General features: G+C 40.7%; 1 protein-coding gene across 1 annotated transcript in view; it reads left to right on the forward strand.

Annotated features, from left to right (window-relative positions):
• The window catches only part of ELMO1 (engulfment and cell motility 1), a 270,462-nt gene that overhangs the window by 157,094 nt on the left and 94,346 nt on the right, over positions 1–19,022 (forward strand). The window contains exon 16 of the mRNA XM_075728150.1: positions 6,463–6,599. Within this exon, the coding sequence (XP_075584265.1) occupies positions 6,463–6,599 (137 nt within the window). The remainder of the gene's footprint in view (positions 1–6,462; positions 6,600–19,022) is intronic.

Consider the following 19,022-nt stretch of genomic DNA (forward strand, 5'->3'; position numbering starts at 1 on the left):
GATTTTTTAAATAGTGGCTCCTTTATTTAGTGATATCCTGGGGAGGGGAGGTGTGTTTCTGACACAGCAGCAGTCACCTTCAAAGCAAATCTGGCTAAGTTAGCGAAGAGCTTGGGGCTGCATGTGCCATAAACATCCTAGTCCTGCCTGTCTCATCAGGCTTGAGGCTTCGTGGAATCCTTGTTTTTCATCGCATAGTGAAATTTATTCTCAGCCTCAAAAAAGGAAAGCTTACAGACTGTAGGAAGCCTTTTATGTGTACTTTTCTTCCAGTTTCCCTCTATAGCTCCCCTAATGAGAAGTCTTACTGATTCAGAGAAATACTGTTGCCTTATGTCTTTATGAGGAGTTTGAGTTGGTAGTTTTGCTGCATGTTTAGCAATTTCATACCATTTCTATTCCAACTAAATATGTGATCAGGTAAGGTAAGTTGTTGAAGGTCTCTTGTAGCCATGTATTGCTGGGTAGTTTTGGTGCTCTGGAAATGCTACATACCATGTTAAAGAGGGGGCATTTTTGCCCTACTTTATATGATCATCTCATTGCTTTCCTGGGTAAATGTGTGTATGCTACTTTGGTGCTGAAATTTTGGATTTGGATTCACTCCTGATATCCTTGTCTGGGATGACATTTTCTGAGCCACACACACGTGTGCCCACACCCATGGGGAAACCAGTGGCACATCTTGCACAGTTCAGTGGTGCAGTGTGCTTCCTTATCCCCTTTTTGTTTCAAAGCAGGTGAAACAAAACGCTCACATAATTCATCTAGATTTGGAATTTAACAAATGCAGCTTAGCTTTTTGCATTATTTTGCTGTGTCTTGAAGCTTAGTTGGTTGTATCTTACTCTCTCAATCAAAGTAGGAAGGTTGAGTGGCTTTTGTTCTAATACCAGTTGAGCCTCATAAACAGCACTATTCCCTAGGAAAGAAAATTACACGATTGGCAGCAATATTACTACTTCATTACTGCGCTGCCATTGCTAGTGACCTTCCTTGCCTTAAATTACACTGTTTCCCTATCATGTGCCAGAAAGGTAGCCAAAGGTTTTCCCTCAAATTATTGCCAGCAGACTACAGGGATCAGTGGTGTAGATAACTTGGCAATCGCTGTATTTCTGTGGTGTTAGGTGTGCTTTTTCTTACGTACTCTATGTGTTACTGGGGGAATTTTTGATTGCATGTATAAAAATGGTCATGGCAGGAGTTATTTTTACTGTATCTTCAGGGAGAAGCAGAAATTACAGTGCTGCTTCTCCTGAGAGCTAGTGAGAATTCGTTACTCTTCGGTTGTCTTCTGTTATTGGCAAATAATAATTCCAGAGGAGGCCATGCCAAGTGGAGATGATATTTCCAAGGTCCATATTGCACCCTTCATTTGAGGATCTTGCTGCACTTCAGAAAGTGCAATGGATCTTTCCACCCACCTCCTCCCTGATCAAATATTATCATCTCCGTTCTGTGAAATTGGGGAAAACAAGAGAGGGGATAAATGACTCACCCAGAATTAAGCAGCAGCTCAGTAATAGAAACCACAGGTATCTCTGAAGATTGGATTCTATGGATCCCAGGTACCTTTCAGACAGTGAGATGTTTTCGAACTCCTCTCTCCCTGGGACTTTGCAAACTAGTTTCCCAGGGCTCTGCATCACTGCTTGCTTCATCTCAAAATTGTGCTGATGCAATTTCAGGATGCTTTTCTTGATGAGTTTCATGGTGCACAGGATCCGTTAATATCGCCCCCAGCCACAGAGGCTTACTCCTCACCACAGGTGTCTGTCTGTCCCTTTTTGTGTGACAGTATTGATGCCAGGTGATGGTATTTATATGGCTGACTGAATAATTTCATTGATTTAAGCTGGCTGTCTGTTCTTGAAATATTTGAGAATACACAGCAATGTTGCCACTTTTATTTATTGTCTACTTAATCAAATCTATTCTAGTTGTATTTTGTAGACCAATTGTACATGGCTGACATCCGTGAATGAGGTGGCTCATTTGTGATTAGTAAATTGTCTTTGATATGCATTCCCAAAGTGATGGGTCCAAGCCTTGAATTTACAGAAAAATGACTGTTTAAATCACCTCAACTTGTCCCCCCATAGCATCATGAATGGATTTTGAAAATAATGGGTTGGCTGGTTCCTAATTTCAAACATTCGTCTTCATGATATAGCTATTTATTATTTTGCTTTTGCACCAGCACAACCTTTTTCATTTCTTGAATTCAAGAACTTCACAATGGAGGTCAGAGTGACCATATGCCATTTTAAAGATGTGGTGGGGGATGAGTATCTAGTATTAACATAGCAGTTTAGCAGAATCAGGAAGAAAGCAGAGGTTTCTTAAGATCAAGGGCAGTACCTTGCCTAGAGAGGTGTATTACTATGTCTCTGTCTGCTGTTGTAGCTTTGTGGGGAGGGAGGGGTTATCTCTGTGTTATTTCCACAAAATAAATTCTAAGCTAAAAAAATTGTATTCATATTTTTTCCCCCCCCTTTCCAAGTGGAAACTAGTTATAGATATCTACACACAGCCTACTTCTTAAGGTGGAGGAAAGACGTAATTGGCACTTCCAGCTACCAACCAGCTTCTGTTGAACTGGTGACCTTTTGTTCATACTGGTTTGGACAGTGAGGTGACACAGCAGCCTGGTATCTGAACCGGTGCGCTTGTCCTTTCCTGGAGTCTGTCTTATATGCAGAAATCCCTATTGTCTGTGTTTAGTCAGTGTTCACCACAGCAACTCTGAAATTTAAATCTCTGCTGTACTTCAAGTCAAACAGTTACTGAAATATCATCATGTTATGTGTGCCCTTCCAAGACAGGCTTATGCAAATATGCAAATACCTGACGGTTCTTGACACAGAAGAAATTTGGCCCCTATGATGTTGTTTCTCATGGGAAAAGGCGTTTAGAGATGGGGTAAAAAATGAAGGTGTAACTCTTTTCTTCTTTCTCAATTTGTTTTCTTTTCCTGTTGTTTTCTAGTAATCCACAGAGGAACAACATAACATATCAAATCTGTTTACCGCTTGAACAGTCTGGGATGCTTGAATGTCTTTGTTGTAATTTAGAAAATGAACTGACAGACAAAATTTGTTTTGTGTAGACACTAAAAATATACACTGAAGGAACCACATAAACATCCAGGTAGAAATTAGCTCTTTTTTTGCCAGTGCAATTTATGGTGAGAAATGAACTAAGCTTCTTCCTCAAAGTCACAGCTATAGATCAGCTAGAAACTTGAAGGACTACTTGAATCCTGAGAGGTGGCACATTGATCTACAGCTCCAAGAATTGTGCCAAGAAAGGAAAATCAACAAGATCTTCACCTGATTTATGTAGGCCAGACATCTGTGACTTGCCTTTCGAAGGTTGTCTCACAGAGGCGTAATTAAAACTTGATGATGTTATTAAATAATCATGATGATTTGTGTCCCAGCATTGCAGCTGTGTGTGTGTTTTTGTGTGATTATAAATGTGGTTAGTCCCTGCTCGTGAAAGTGAAGGTTAAGGAGTGCTGGGCTTAAGGGCAGGAATTTTGCATGCAGCTCTTATGTAGAAGGTCTCCAAATTATTCTAATGCTGGACCTCTGTTTCAGTTTACAACTAGTCAAATTGCAAGTTAGTGAAAAAATAAATCCAAGAAGTTTTTAATTAGTAAAACTGAGCAGCCTCTAAATTTGCCCACTCCACAGAGACAGGTAGTGCTCTGGTATTGGAGATGCTAATATGGGGCTGGAGAGAGTGGGGTAAGACTGCAGGTTGTGACTCGATCTTACTCTGGTCTGGAAACCACTAGTAACACAGTATTGCCTCCTCATCTTACCTGTCAGAAGGAGAAAAAAAGTTCTGGGACAAGGGTTGTCTTTCATTAGATATTTAAACACTGAGCAGAACATAGACATGACCTGAGCTGCAGCCTGTAGATATGCTATAATATAAACACTGCTGATATGCTTCTTTTGTGATTTTTCCATTGAACTGTATTATTTTGGATAGAATTTTTGAGACACACAAAAAGATACCTTTGAAGTAGAGTATGGATTTTTTTTTTCCTCTGCTATCTGGATGCTGGTGGGAATTTGAAGAAGCTGTTTATCATTTGGTTTTGAATTTTTCTTAGGATTTGTTTTGTGCTTTAAGACATCAATCCTGCTTTCTTACAGGCCTAACTTTCTCCATTTATACGAATAACAGTGATTTTTACTCTTTCATTTTCAGACTGAAAAGACATAAAATGCAGTATGTTCCCTAGTTATTAAAAAAAATAAAAAGGCAGGGGGAGGTGGCACCTCTGATTCTGCATGCAGAGCAGTCAACATAGTAGATACGGTTTGGGGCTGATTATCATAAGAAGCATGAGTTAGAACTGATGATCAAGTTTCTGAGAATCCCTAGCCTTTCCATTAATTTTGATTTATTGATTTTTATGAGCAGGAGCAGTGATAAGCTCAGGCTCTGAGGAGGATCAGAAAGGCCAGTGTGTGTTGAGGGTTATTGCCTTGTTTCGTGCTGTGATTTATACAGTGAAGGTACTGGCTGCATTCTTCTGCCTGGTATTATTTTATTTCTTCTCATGATTATAGTATTTCGTGACTTAAAGACAAGTGCCCTCTGAGAATCTGTTCTGTTGTGTCTCTGACATTATTACAGACTGAAGGTCTGATTATTGGAAGTGCTTAGCCCTTGCAGCTCCAGTGGAATGAATGGAAGCTGAAGGTGCTCTGAAAATCATGCCCGAAGCATTTTACTCTTTTGAAGGGATTGAGTTGTGCCTCATAAATATAGGTCTCTGCTTTGACTAATTCCCCCTCGACTGCACATCCTTTGAAGTAAATGGAGTTTCTTTGATTAGAATGAAACCTGTGTTCCAAAATTAACTCTCATTGTCGCTATGTAGCTGAGGAATTGATTAGATCTTAGTAAATCTGATGTTAAAATTAAGCTTCAAATGTACAATTAAGCTTCAGAGTTTTGCTTTATAATTGGAATACTGCATGTAGGGAAGGATCAGAAACCCTTTTTCTTTGAGGGTTCAGGTGATTCTATGCATAGCTCACGTTCCTATGGCAGAGCTACTGGTGCAGCAGAGGTAACTAAACATACTAAAAGGGTGGTTTTGCAACTGGAAGAGGTACCAGAACCAGGTCTTCGCAGCTGATGCAGGGAGTCAGCCTGCCTGAGCCATTCAAATTCTCCTGCAAAGAGTCTTAATTCTAATTACTCCAGTTCCACTGAGAGAAAGCAGATGTCAGACAATGATCCAGCCTCAGGAAAAGGGTGATTTATCCCAATGCTTGAGAATTCTGCTGTTCTTGCAGAGGAGGAAGCTTGCCTAAGCAGTGGCTGTTTGATCCTGAAGTAAGGGAAGATGCTGCTGTATAGGCATGTGAGTGACTGCTGGAAAAGTCCAAAGGAGCACTCATGCAGAGGTCAAAGCCGAAGCTGAGAGATTTAGGGACTGGATATATGAAGAAAGGCTTAGTCAACTTGACTTTTCTTGTTAATGTTTTAACAACATAAATATGCAACATACTGAGGTGGCCCTGCAAGTCATGGGAGGGATTAAGGATCATTTTCAGTCCTTGGCTAAAGCCCCTTCTGTTCCCAAGTTGCTCAGATGTCCCCAGAGGTCAGCATTGCTTCAGCCCTTATTTTTTGAAAATCTGTTCTTTGCTCAAAGAGATTCACAGCAGTCTTACCAAACTGTACTTTTCCTTTTTGGGATCATCATTATAGTATTCTTTTATTTTTTTCCTTCCTTAAAGCCAGTATTTGATTAAAAAAAGGAAGTTTGGGTTTGGGTTCCCCCCCCATCTCAGATAAGGGACAGATGACAGAAGATCCATTTCTTTTGTTTCCAGTTATTTTCAAAGAACAAATTCAATCAGTTACATTCTCATCTATATGTCTGTCTAGATTTCTCTGGTTACCTCTGTGGTATATCCATGTACAATATGGTAGATCATCTGCTGTGTCAGCAGAGCTTCACATTTCAGTGTGTACATTGATCTAATACTATTTTGTGACTGATGGGGTTTGGTGTTTGGTTCTCAGCAGGCAATATGGTACATGCTGTTAGCAGTGGGGAAAGCTGTTACTCCGATGAGGAGACTTGTGCTTCTCCCCAGTGTCTCTCTGTCCTGTCCTGAACAACAAAACGTGGCACAAACAAAACACCCATTGAGAGAATATTCATGTAAACAGGTAGTTGCTTCCTCTTGTTCTTGCTGTTGGTCTCCTGCAGACAGGCTCTGTATGGTGTTTCATTGTCTTTAAGACTGTAGAATGAGGCTGGCTTTTTGGGATGATGTTTTGACATCCTTTGCTACTGGAACTGGGATTCCTCTCAATTACAGTTTTCTAAATTTTGTGGCTGATTGTATTTTACGTTTATTTTTTGAAGCTCCTGCCTGTACGTGTTTTATTCTATCCTTCTTGTTTTTCTGTTTTTAGCCAGTGAGACCTGCAACGATTTCCATCCCATGTTCTTCACCCATGACAGATCATTTGAGGAGTTCTTCTGTATCTGCATTCAGCTCTTGAACAAGACATGGAAGGAAATGAGGGCAACTTCAGAGGACTTTAACAAGGCAAGAAAAAAGGGTGGGGTGGGAATAACTGGGCAGGATGGAGGAACAACGCCGTGTATTCTTCCCTAGAGGCACAGGGGTTTACTGATCCTGCTTCTGCTGAATGCTGTGGAGTTTTCATCTGTTCAGATTCTTTGCGCATCAGAGGGCCAGCATTTAGAAAGTGGGGGCAGGGGATGGGATGTATAAGGGAGGTTCACAGACCATTTTCCATCATGTTGCACTGCGGACTGTGAAACTAAAAACCTGGCTTGAGGGGAAATTCTGCCTTTTTATGTTAGCAATATTATGCTGAAGTGCTGCAGCCTCTAAGGTTGTAAATAATGCAGAGAGAGTACTGCAGTGATAATTCCATGCGTCCCTTTCATTTCATATGAGCACTAATGCGATAAAATATTCAAGAGTGGACACAATCCTGACAAAGTGCTGTGCAGTTTAGCCTGCTAAAACAAAAAAAAATGCAAACCAAACAAAGAAACAACAAAAAACCCCTCAGTATTGCACCCTTTTTGTTGTAAGACAGAGTTCTGGAAGTTTCAGCCAATCTCCTGACTATCAGCAAAGCTACAGGGAACAAAGCTTTCTGTCTTAATGGTCCTTAGACATCCTATTTTAACTGTCTAACTTACATGGAGGCTGAAAAGTATCTTTGGCATTTTGTAAGAATGACAAACTCATGCTTTTGTAGCCAGCTGGCATCCTTATCTTTGTTGGGATCCTTTGAATGGATCCTGAGCCTCTCCCTTAGACTAGATGTTGGTTATAGAGCTGTTGGTTGAGAATGAAAAGTCAAACTGTTGCACTGTGTCAGCATGTGCCATATAGGTGCTCTGAAGTCACCAGACTCAAATGTTATGTGAGACCTAGTAAGAATGATCGTGCCTAACTTCTAATTGGAACCATCTATTATTGAAGTGGTCTAAACGTCCATTTTCCACTGCAGAGTGAAGGCGAATCCTTAGGACACAATGTTGAATAACCTTTGTTGAGTTCCTGTAGGTAAGATAGTTGGCAGCACTACCAGTGCCCAGGCAGAAGAGAGAAGGGAAGTCCAAAATGCATGCTGTGGTAGCTAGATGACCTAGAGGCTTGTTCTTGCATGGAATTTCTGATGCACTTCTCTTGCCTAATGGTCCAGGAGTGCGGAAGGAGCAATAGCAAGATAATTTGCCGAACAGTGTAGAAACCTAAAAGGAAGGGCTTAAAAAAGCAACAACTTTTTTCAGACTACTTCATAGTATGTGGTTGTTTTAAACAAATGTATTAACAATTGCCTATTACTTACAGGCCTTCTGTCTCAGTAGAAGAAAAACTTGTGTGCATAATTTCCCACAACTCGAGTTGGAATATTATTAGTAATCCTAGGGGATTCAGGAAAAGAATGGTCCTGTTTCTGGCAACAGCCCCAAAAATCCAAATAAATTTACTTTTCTGTGTTAGGCATTGCTGTGGAGCTTCATGGAAGATCAGGTAGTTTCTTCTCTGATCTCAGTAGTTTGCTATTTGTGTTTTCTGTTACTGAAAATCCTATGACTTCACCCAGCAGCTCTTTCAGGTTCAGCAAGGTGGGCGATAGGTCCTACTGCATGTGTCATTGAAGACGCAGGTGATCCTTAACTCCATGGGGCAAATCTGAAACATTTGCTATCGTGCTACCAGGATTTGCGTCTGGTGGTGGCACTGTGGTGCATAAGAGATGAACCCAGGATCTCTGCCTGCGAAAATCACTCTTGATTTTATAACTGTTTTTGTAGAGGGGAGGGAATACTAAACTCTTGCGACTCTCATTTCTAACGGCTCAGTAATTATGTTCTGCTTATCTAAATCCCTCCTTTTAGTCATAAGGAGATTTTTGTGCTCTTATCCACTTCAAATGACATGTGGTGGTGATGCGCCTTACTCAGCTGATAAATGTCTAAAGGGATCTGTGAGGTGAAGCAAACTGTGTTGTTGTGTGGGCTTGTGAAGCACTGCTGGATTTGTGGGGGATGATATGTTATATAGTGGTACCCAAGGTTTATCCATCTGGTTGGTGGGTGACAGCTGCCAGTGTTGATGGCTTTACCAAACTGAACACCACCATTTTTAATTCTTACCTGGCAAGAGGCTTTGGTGATCATGACATATTAGTATTCTTCCTGCATCTTTCCTGTGTGCTAAGGGTACGTGTTTCTATGCAGTTACTTTTGAAAACTTGGCAGGTGAAGGCCATGTGGACCCAGGGAGCATTCAGCCCCTGCTTTCAGGAGTGAATGGGAAGAAAGCAGGCCTCACAAGATGCAGTAGCTTAGTTACTGTGGAAAAATTCTCATTTATCCTTTCTTTGTGTTACTATTTTTCAGTTTCAATAACTTGATTGTCATGGTAATTTGCTATGGTTTACTGGCTGATGGGATCATTCACTTTCTTCCTTCTTCCCTTCCTCCCCCAAAATCTCCAAAACAAAATTGGATGCTCTCAGTGTATTGGAGGGTAAGGCTTGAGACCTGGAGATTCTGCTAAAAAGCTAATCCACTTGCTTTGATCTTTAATCATAATTGAAGAAAAGGAGCTTTTTGTTTAATTTTAGACTTTTGATTAATCACAATAGCTTGTACATTGATGGGCCGTAGGAGGTCTGTGTGCACATCTAGAGATTTATTTCCTCTTCTCTTGCATTGGAGAATGATAGGTGCTGAAAGAAGTGAGGTGATTGAATACTTCCCCTCAGGTTTTGGTGCCAGTTCTCAAGGTTTTTTTAACCATCAGATTAAGACTTTCTTTTGATGACAAAATGGCATACTGCGCCACCATGGTTCCTCAGTCCATGTTGTGGAGATTTCATATAGGTTTGTTCATTTTTAAAGCTTAAAAAAATTAAAACAGCACTTTGCTCCTAGTTGGAAGAATTTTATGGTGTTTAGTGAAATATTTATGATCTCATGCTTTGTCTCTCTGATTCTTATTCATTAAAACAGATACCTTCTGTCAACTCTTGCATTAGAAAAACTCCTTGGATGTCTATGCTGATGGTATGATACTGTCAGACCTAAAACCTTTTTTACAGTCGCTCAATATACTGGTAGATGTCTGAATAGAATAATTCAGTCAGGCAGCTAAGCTTATATTATGCCTTTATAACATTTTAAGACATACATAATTCATGTCTGGTGAGTTTTCTAGAGAAATTAAGATGCAGTTGGATAGACAGACATGCAAGTGGCAACAATTCCATTTGAAACCTTTCTGTTTTTCTTTGAGCCTACAGGTGATCAAAGGACACTTTACAAGCTCTGTCCTCCACAGTCATTTGTGAACAGATAGCATGGTTTATGACTTCGAAAATATAATCTTGTCTCCAAGCTTTACATAATTCTATGTGTTTTATTGCAGCAGAAGAAAGCATTGTGTATTGATTTTTGGAGTCTGTGCTGACTGTAAGAAAGCTGGACTGAGTTATCTCACACTCCAGCATCTAGAAACCTTCATCACCAGCCTGCCCATTTAAATAGGTGCCCATCAGTCAGTTGTCCCTCATGTAGGGACCACCTACAGTCTGCTCAGGGTAATCAGGCCCTGCTGCCACACCGACTAAGATGTGCTTAAATTGGTTGGGGTTTTTTTGTTTATTTTTAACAGGATAGTAGGTGGAATTCAAGATAACTGCCCCACTGTAAAATTCCTTCCATGGGGCCAAATGAAGGCATACTCCCAATGGAAAATATTTTGTTGAACCCCACTAGTTTGTACTTAAGTAAAAACACCTGTGTTGCCCTAATAAGGATTTACGTTGAGATCACTATCTTGTTAGTGATCCTCTTTTAAAATACACATGTTTTTTCTCAGGAAACAAGGAGACCACAGTCAGGACATTATGTAGGGGACAAGATTATCCTCTTACTGTTGTTCTCCAGAGATTTCAGTTTGCTACTTTTTGTAGGTTTGAAGTTCACATGCTAACAGGAAGAATGGTGAGCAACTGGATTATTTTAATTGCAGGGCCATCCATAGTTTGTCTTATTAGACCTGCAGAACAATATGAACAGTTTGCTAATTCTGTGCCTAGTGTAGTGCCATCTTAAAAAAAATTAAGAATAAAAATTACTGCTTCCAGTCCCAGTGTGGAAGGAAAAAGATGAAATTATTTGATTCACCTACTAAGGTTTTGAAGCTGCTTTGTAGAGAATGGGCAAAATGATAGCTGCTTTTAGGTTTTTAGGTGGCCAAAAGTGACTAGTCATAACAAGACACAGATTATCATTTCAACATGGCTAAAGTAAGGGATGCCAAAACTGAAAAACTTTGAAAGTCCTGTGGTGCATGGCGCTTGAAATCAAAATCTACTGCATTCACTGAAACTACAGGTTTAAGGAATAGGAGAGTGGGATGAGGTTGAGCTAATGATGCTACCAATGCATTTTTCTCATTATTGAGAACTCTTCGCTAATTTATTTTGCCTGCTGGCCATGTGTTTGGGATCATCATGGTATAAAACACCAGCTTTTAAATGTTCTGTGAAAATTTATTTTGTAATAAGAAAAACATTCTCAGAAAATCCCCAAAACTCTGGTTTCAGCATTTTGGCAAAGCTAGCATTCATTTCACAGTGGCAGATCTGGGTACCCTGAGCAACTGCACTTAAGGTATTTGGGTATTTCAGTGGCACACCAAGCCGCAGCACTGGATCCCCGTGCAGGAGTGGGGTCGGCTCAGCAAGATGCTAATACATGTTTCTGACAGGTATACACATAACAAACTGTCTTGTGTGGTAATCAATAGAGTAGACATTGTTCACACTGGCAGCAGATGCAAACAATAAATGCCCTACGTGAGTTCTGTAATTAAATACCAAAGCAAACGTTGAGGTATTTGATAACCACAAAAGATGTTTATTGCTTATGCTCAGACCCTGTGAACATTTTTCCTTGTTCTGTGACAAGATAACAGAAAAGGTAACCAAGCATAACATAAAAATGAAAAATACCATTTCCTTGCTTACTGACGGTTTGGAAATGCCATGCCACAGGTTTCTCGGCTTCTCTAGTGTTGTCATGCTTTCAGCACCTGTAGGATGAATAATTGTGTAAGGCTAGGTCAAACTATGACTAAGTGTTCAAGGGCATGCTTTTAAGGAGCGTACTTGTGTGGGTGGTGTTTTGTGCGGAAACGCGTGTTGTGGACCAATACCACCATCAGACAACACGAGTTACCCATAAGGAAGCAAAGGTATAGAGAGTCATTGGAAAGGGTCAGAGCAGCAATGTGGCAGAGGAGCTGTCACTGGCTTTGCTGGGTCCTCTGCAAATCGGGGAGATTCCAGGAGCAGACTGTGCGCAGATCCTGTCCAAAATGCCTCCCTGGCTGCAACCTTCCTGTCCTAGTGCTAGTCCTTGCCGTGGCAGCTCCCTGCCTGACCTGGAAGTGGCAGGGCTTTGCTGCACACCTGGAGGAGGAGCAGGTCTCCTAGCATGCTCAAGTGATCCCCTCTAGTGGCACTAACAATATTCTGCACTTTTCTGCTCGTTGCAGAGTTGGCTGAGTCTTGATAAACCCCATTTCACAGGAAGGAGGCAAAGGCACCCAGAGCTCAAGTGCCTTGGCAGTGAAGCAGCGGCAGGGCCAAAAGCAGGACCAGGATGTCTGGCCGTTCACTCCAGCCTCCTCCATCACCCCATCACAGCTCCAGGCTGCAGCAGCAGCTCCAGCCCCAAAGGTGGTGCTTTCCTCTCTCTGTGCCCCTCTTTCCCACCCCCTCACAGGGATGCTTGGAGGAGGATTGCAAATGATAGCTCCAGGAGCGTGAAAGAACCATTTCCTCAAAAAGGGGAAAAATTCATTCAAACAAACTTGAAAGTAAAATCCTTTGGTCAGTCTGTAAATCTGTCTGTCACCTGCTTTTCCTTTCAATGATAGGGAAGGAAAGGGATGATAAATAGCTCTTCACAGATGCTCTCCAAAGCATTTATTGTTTTCTTAAGGGTGTGTTTTCACCAGTCTGAAGCAGATGAATTTAACTTCTTTTGAGAGAAGCTTTGAAAGGCTGTTCTGTTTGCATTTTACCTGTGGGAAACACTGGGCTAGTGAAATGATTGCACCTCTCTGTTAGCTTTATTGCACCTTCCCTTGGCAATGCTTTGTTTATATCAGTCAGGGATACCGCAAATAAATTATTCTCACATAGAGTGAATTCAGTATTCCCCAGGCTTAGGCAGATTAGCACAAATTAAATTCCACATTTTCACACCTGAGGCCATTAGCACTTTATTAACTTTTATTGGAAACAGATAATTGCTATAAATATATTGTATCATTAATTGTGTAATGCATGAATTTATAAAAAAAAACATACAGCAATTAACATTTTGCAAGTATGCTGCATAGCTCATACAGAAAATAAGAGAGGCTATAACTTTTTAACTGAAGAAAAAACCACCCTCCAAATACAGTGGGAATCTGCTAGAAGAGCACAATTTGGGTGCAGGAAGGTTGCCATGCTATTCCATTAGCAACCACTTCCTTAAGAAGGATCTGTTTTAAGCAGTGCAATTTAATGTGATGTAGGGAGAGCCTGTTTAAGACCTTTCCCTAGCATTTGGTTGGCGTTCTCTATGCTTTTTGTGACCTGGATATTGCAAGTTTATTCATTCATTGTCTGCTCATTTAGGAATGGCTTTGTTCAGTCTTGTCTATGTGCATTTATCTGTACCTGTCAGATCTCCAAATGTGTCCCGCTGCGTTTGTCAAAGCCAGTTTATTACTCGTCTGCTGCTTCTGGCTGCAGGAATCTGAGAAGGAGTGTTTAAGACACTGAAGATTCCACTTACTGAGGCTTCAGTCTGTAACAATCAGATCTAAATTTAAATATTCATACCCCAAAGGTTGGGACTGTCAAGCTCAAAGGAACTGAACAAGAGTATGGCATTTTTAAATCTAGTTGGTTGCTTCCTTCGGAAAATTTGTCAGTCTTAACTAGCATTATCAAGAATGCAAATACATTTTTAAAAAATTAATTTGTGAAATATAAGTACTTAGACTGGATAATGAAGCAGTGAGGAACAACACTTGCCCTTTCTCTGCACTTTGTAGCTTGTGAACTATTTTTCTAGTTCAAAGATTTTTTTTCATTAAAAACAGTATCTTTACTATTTTCTGTCTTTGCCAGAAGGCTTCAAAAGTCTTTAGTAGCAGGATCACATCTAGTTATTATCCTAGCTGAACTATTCTTCTCCAGTGATCATATATGCAATGATTTCATGGAGGGCATAGGCTTAGAAGGAAAAGCATTTTAAAGCTGAAATTCTGCCTGTATATGTGCCAGGATGGATACGCTAAGAGAGAGATGGATTCTTCAAGCAAAAAGTAAGGAAAGGAAGGGGTGTCTCAACAAAACGTCTGTTAAAACAAAAAAAAACCAAAAAAAAAAGAAAAGAGTATTTAGTATAATCCATTCCTTGGTCAGAAGCTTGTTTGTCTTATCCTTTCCCCAGTGATGGAAGTCGCTGTTGGTTTCAGCAGTGAAATCTCTTATTTGTGAAAAGCCTAGCCGTCATTGGCAGAGTGGATTTTATCCCCCAGCTTTCTAATGAAGTCTGTGTGTTACTGTAGAATGCATACGGGTCTGCTTAACACCCTGGAGATGGCAATTTTTAAAACTGTTGGTACTTCGTATTTTCAAAGCGCTCTTCATTTTCATCTCTGTGGGTGCTGATCAAACCAATAAACATCTCAGCCTTCAAAAAGATGATTGAGTGGAAAGCCTGATAACCAGAGGAGAAACACTGAGTGCGCGTTGTCTGTGCTAACCGCTTTCTTTGTACTCTGTAGAAACCTTTTGGACTGGGAAAGAATTCCTCACTTGCATGTAGAGTGTGTTAGTCGCTAAGGGAAATCATATAACCTAACTGGACCTGTCACCAAAACAGCGTATTTTGTGATATTGCCCCTGTCATTCCTGTCTTAAAATGTGGATAATAATCAAATTCCAGGAACCACTCTTGTCTCTGAATTTTTATTTCTTCTTTCTAGGATATGTTTTTGTAGTACAGTTAAATCAGAGGTGCATGGCATATGGCTTTTTGCTGCATGAATTGCTGCTGATGTGAATGTCAGTGGGCATATAATACCAGATTTTCATTTTGTGAATCACAATGCATGGAATTCAGCCCGAGAGCTCCCCAGACTATAGACCTTATTATAGGCAAATAAAAAAGGGAAGGAAGAGGGGGGAGGTGATGTCTCAGAGATTTTGTTTCGGTTGAAATGAGGTTATCTTGATGAATGATGCAACTGACAATGAGATTTTTATAGCCTCTCTTAGAGTAGCAGAAGAGCTCATATTATTGTTGGTTCACTTTAAGTAATTGTAATCTAAATAGCACCATGGCTGAAAAGAGCAGCAGAAATCTTTCATACGTGTCTCATAAGCAAAGCCAGGGCGCTTTGTTGTTTTCATCTCATCCGTCCTTATACAAATGTCCTTCATTGTTTGCAATTTACATCTTGCGTATTGTCTTGATTGAATACCTCAGTCACCATTAAAAAGGCGTTTGCCAGTCAGTCACTGCTGCTGCTGCGTGTCTCTATTTTTAGCACATGAGGTAACTGGCCAGCATCTGACAAAATGATCCTGCTACCCGATGTACCAGTGGAAATTGAGAGTGGCTGAGGCATATGGGAGGGGAGGGCTGCTGGGAGCCGGAGTGAGAGGAAGAGTCGGTGCGTGGGTGCAGATGGGCACAGAGCACCTACCTCTGCTGGCTTTCCGTGGGTTACCTTGGGCACGGACAGTAAGGCAGCTATAGCATAGCTAGTCCTACATGGGCTGCGCAAAGCTTTCTTAAATGATCACAGGTTAAACCGGGCCTTGGTGCACTAACATGACCTGTCCTTAAGTTCGCAGAGACTGGACAAGTGGGAAATGGAGGAGGATGGGAGGTGAGGGATTTAGCACGTGCTTTCTGAAGGAAGTGTTAGGTTTTGCCCCACGGAATATTTGGGCTTGAGACCACAGCAGGCACAGTTGTTACTTGGGAATGGTAGCGAAGCTGAGACATGTGAACTTGGGTTCTGCCACTTTTCCATTGAGAGCAAGATAGCTAACTGGAGGATGGAAAGGGTTGTGTGTGCCTCTGAAAGTGGTAAGGCCCTTTTTTCTTTGCCCTTTCACCTCTACACTGTCGATTTGAGTAGCCATACGTAAAATGTTGTGGATTTATTGATGACTGAAAGATAACTTATTGATAGGCTCCCTCCCAGTTCCTCAAGTTACCTTTATATGTTGGTCATGGCAAGTAGAGGAGCAAGGCCCCTAGTAATACACATGAAAGCTGAGGAATATCACCTTAGAAGCTGAGTGTAGGAGTGAAGAGAAATTTGATACCATGTAAGTATATTAACCCAACCACCAAAGACAGGTGAAGAAACAAATACCAAATTCTGTGTCAGAATCCTTGAAAAAGACATTAGTGCAGCTGATTAAAGATCTTGCCATGTCAGTTGAAGATACTCATGCCATGACCATGAAAATGAAATGCTCAAGAACCATCCTTGCATCAAGAATGTCAGGTCTGCATCTAGAAGAGTGGAGGCATCTGGGGAAATAGCTTCCACACATGCTTTGAATTTTATGGTAATTTTGCTCTCTGGAGATGTATCTTCAGATTTCAAGCATCAGTTTTCTGTCTCAGGGAAACAGGCTGATCTTTGTTGTGTTGCTGTTATGAGAACCTCAGCAGCAAGAACTTAAAAATTGCAGTTGTATCCATTTTGATTGAATAGTAAAGGCTGCCTAGAACTTTTTGTTGTACTTAACCAAGAGTCAAAAGGAAACTACAGATCTCACTGTATTATTGTTACACTGTCGGCCTCTTCAGAAGCAATTGATCAGCCCTTCATAGTTGAAAATAACATCTCAAAAGTCACCAAGTAGGAAAATGGAACATCCTTATTTTTGTAAAATCAGATGTGTGAGATGAAGGATGTAATCTCATAGCTGTCAAGATTTTCAGATTCCTTCCAAGAACTCTTTTCTGTGTAAGCTAGGGATTTGGAAGTTGTTAAAGGACTGTTTTCTTCCTGGTGATTTTTTTTAAATCTGAATTGATCTGATTGTCATATAACTGATACTTATTCTGCATTTTAAGGCCTGTATGTGATTTGTTTTTTTTTAAAGCACATACATAAATTAGTGACTGGATGTAGAAATCTTACTGGATTTCTATCTCTGTTCTATGTGAAGCTTCCCTTAGCCTCTCTCTCTGTTCAATACTCTGACCTCCAACAGGATTTATTCCCCCAGTCTTTCCTTCTGCCTGGCCCCTTTCCTTGAAGCAATGGCATGGCTCGTACAGCACTTCCACCTGTCTTACGGAGGGTGTTAATGACTTTTCTCACTTTCTGTAGATGGGGTACCTGCTGACTACTTTACACAGCCACATCTCCTGTCAAGAGATCAGAAAAGACCCTCTGAGGCCATATAGTATTGGAAGCCAGTTTATGAAGCCAGGATGGTGGTTACTGGCAGCTATGTATTTTCAGCAGTGGTAGAAATCTGAAGGACACTGTTAAAATTGTAAAGTCAAAATTACATGCACAAACGTGTTTCTTATTCCTAAAAATGTAGCTATATGCACAAAAGAAGTCTTCTCTCATAAGTAATGGCATAAATACAACATTTTAATGACAGCAGAGAACTGGATATTACTTTATCTAGCCTAATTCTGCATACAGTGGGCTGCAAAGTTTAATTTACGTAGAGAAAAGAACTATCTCCACCAATCTGGGAGATAAACCTCAGGTAGAAGGTATTGTATGTGTGCAGCTTGCAAATGCCTTCTGTTATATATATAGCCTAAATGGGCTTTTGCTGTGTAAAATCTTTACGGTACCAGCTAAAGCAAAATCTTTAAACTAACTGGTGGTTCTACGTGGGGAGAAAAGAAAGAAAAATCACTCCAGAAAACTTATTTAGCTTTGCATGGGTTAGGGTTTTTTTATTGCCTTGTTGCTTTTAAGCTCCAGAGAACAGGATGTTTCATAGCTGCTCAATTTGCTTTAGTTATTATCATTTGAAAGAATTTGATGATTGTAATTTCCTTCTCTACGCTTCTTGATTTTAGTACTAGAGTAACACGTCAGTATCTAGTATTGATTTCCATGATGTCCAGGGCTTTTGTGTTAATTTCTGCACCAGAACAAGCTAAGGATGGGTGATTGCCAACGCAAACTGAGGGCTCAGAAGGACTAATTTCATGTTTTACAAATATAATTGTAGGTGTTTGCTTGTAGGATGGTCGCTGTGTTGATGAATCAGCAGTGCACCCATGTGTGATGTGGACTAACTGCATGCAGGGTTACGTTAGCTAAAGCATAGCTAGCAGGTCAATGGAAGGGATTATTGTCCCCAACTTGACATTTGTGAGGCAGCAGCTGGAGGACTGTGTCCAGTTTTGTGCCCCAGTAACGGGGAGAGATGAATGAAATGAAGCTAGTCCAGCAAAGGGCCACCAAGATGATTAAGGGGGATGGAGCACGTGGTGTTCAAGGGGAATGTGAAGGAACTAGATTTGTTCATCCTGAAAAAGGCTGAGGGGAGGAGGGTGGATCCAGTTGTATCTTCTTCCACTATCTGAACAATAAGCTTAGAGAAGATGCATACCCTTCTCAGAAGTACACAGTGAGATAAGAAAAGACAAGTTGCAGGGAAGGAAAATGGTAGGATGCAAGGATAAAATATTCTCAACTACTGATACTGGTGCAGCACGGGAACAGGTTGCACAGAGAGATTATGGAATCTTCATCCTTGGAGAAACTCAAAACTCACCCAGACAAGGCCCTGAGCAATGTGAATTAAGCTTGAGGTTAGCTCTGCCGTGTCTGCAGGACTTGATGATGCCCAGAGCAGCAACCTGAATTACTCTGTAGTTTTATGCATGAAATCTACTTTCATATCCAGTATGAAACAGGGAGAAATAGTAATTCATATCATTAATCATCATTAAAACAAACACAGATGCAGCATCAACCAATCTCATAAGTTTTTTGTAATGTTAAAGTGCAAAAGATCCTTGTGATGGATGCAGTAGCCACTTTTAAGAAGTCAGGCTTTCCCCATTAACTGCAGTGACCCCTTTAAAGCAGTTTTAACTTGTTTTAGCTCTGACAGCTGAGCTGTTATTACTCAGGGGCATTCAAGCTCCTTCAGAACTGTGAGGGGAAAGTATTTCCTCAAAATGTGCTTGCTAACATTTAGGTAAGTGTGTTCTACTAAATATTTAACACTGGCTACTACTGCAGCTCGGCTGGTGTGGTAGCTTGTCTAATCACTAAGTTGTTAGTGTATTTGAGCCCTCATGCTTAAAGCAGGCAATGTGTGTAGCAATTGCTACACAATGTTTGGCTGCTAATGGATTGGGGTTTGGGGTGTTTGTTGGTTGGTGGTTTTTT

Source organism: Pelecanus crispus, chromosome 2, assembly GCF_030463565.1.
Source record: "Pelecanus crispus isolate bPelCri1 chromosome 2, bPelCri1.pri, whole genome shotgun sequence".
NCBI classification, from domain to species: domain Eukaryota; kingdom Metazoa; phylum Chordata; class Aves; order Pelecaniformes; family Pelecanidae; genus Pelecanus; species Pelecanus crispus.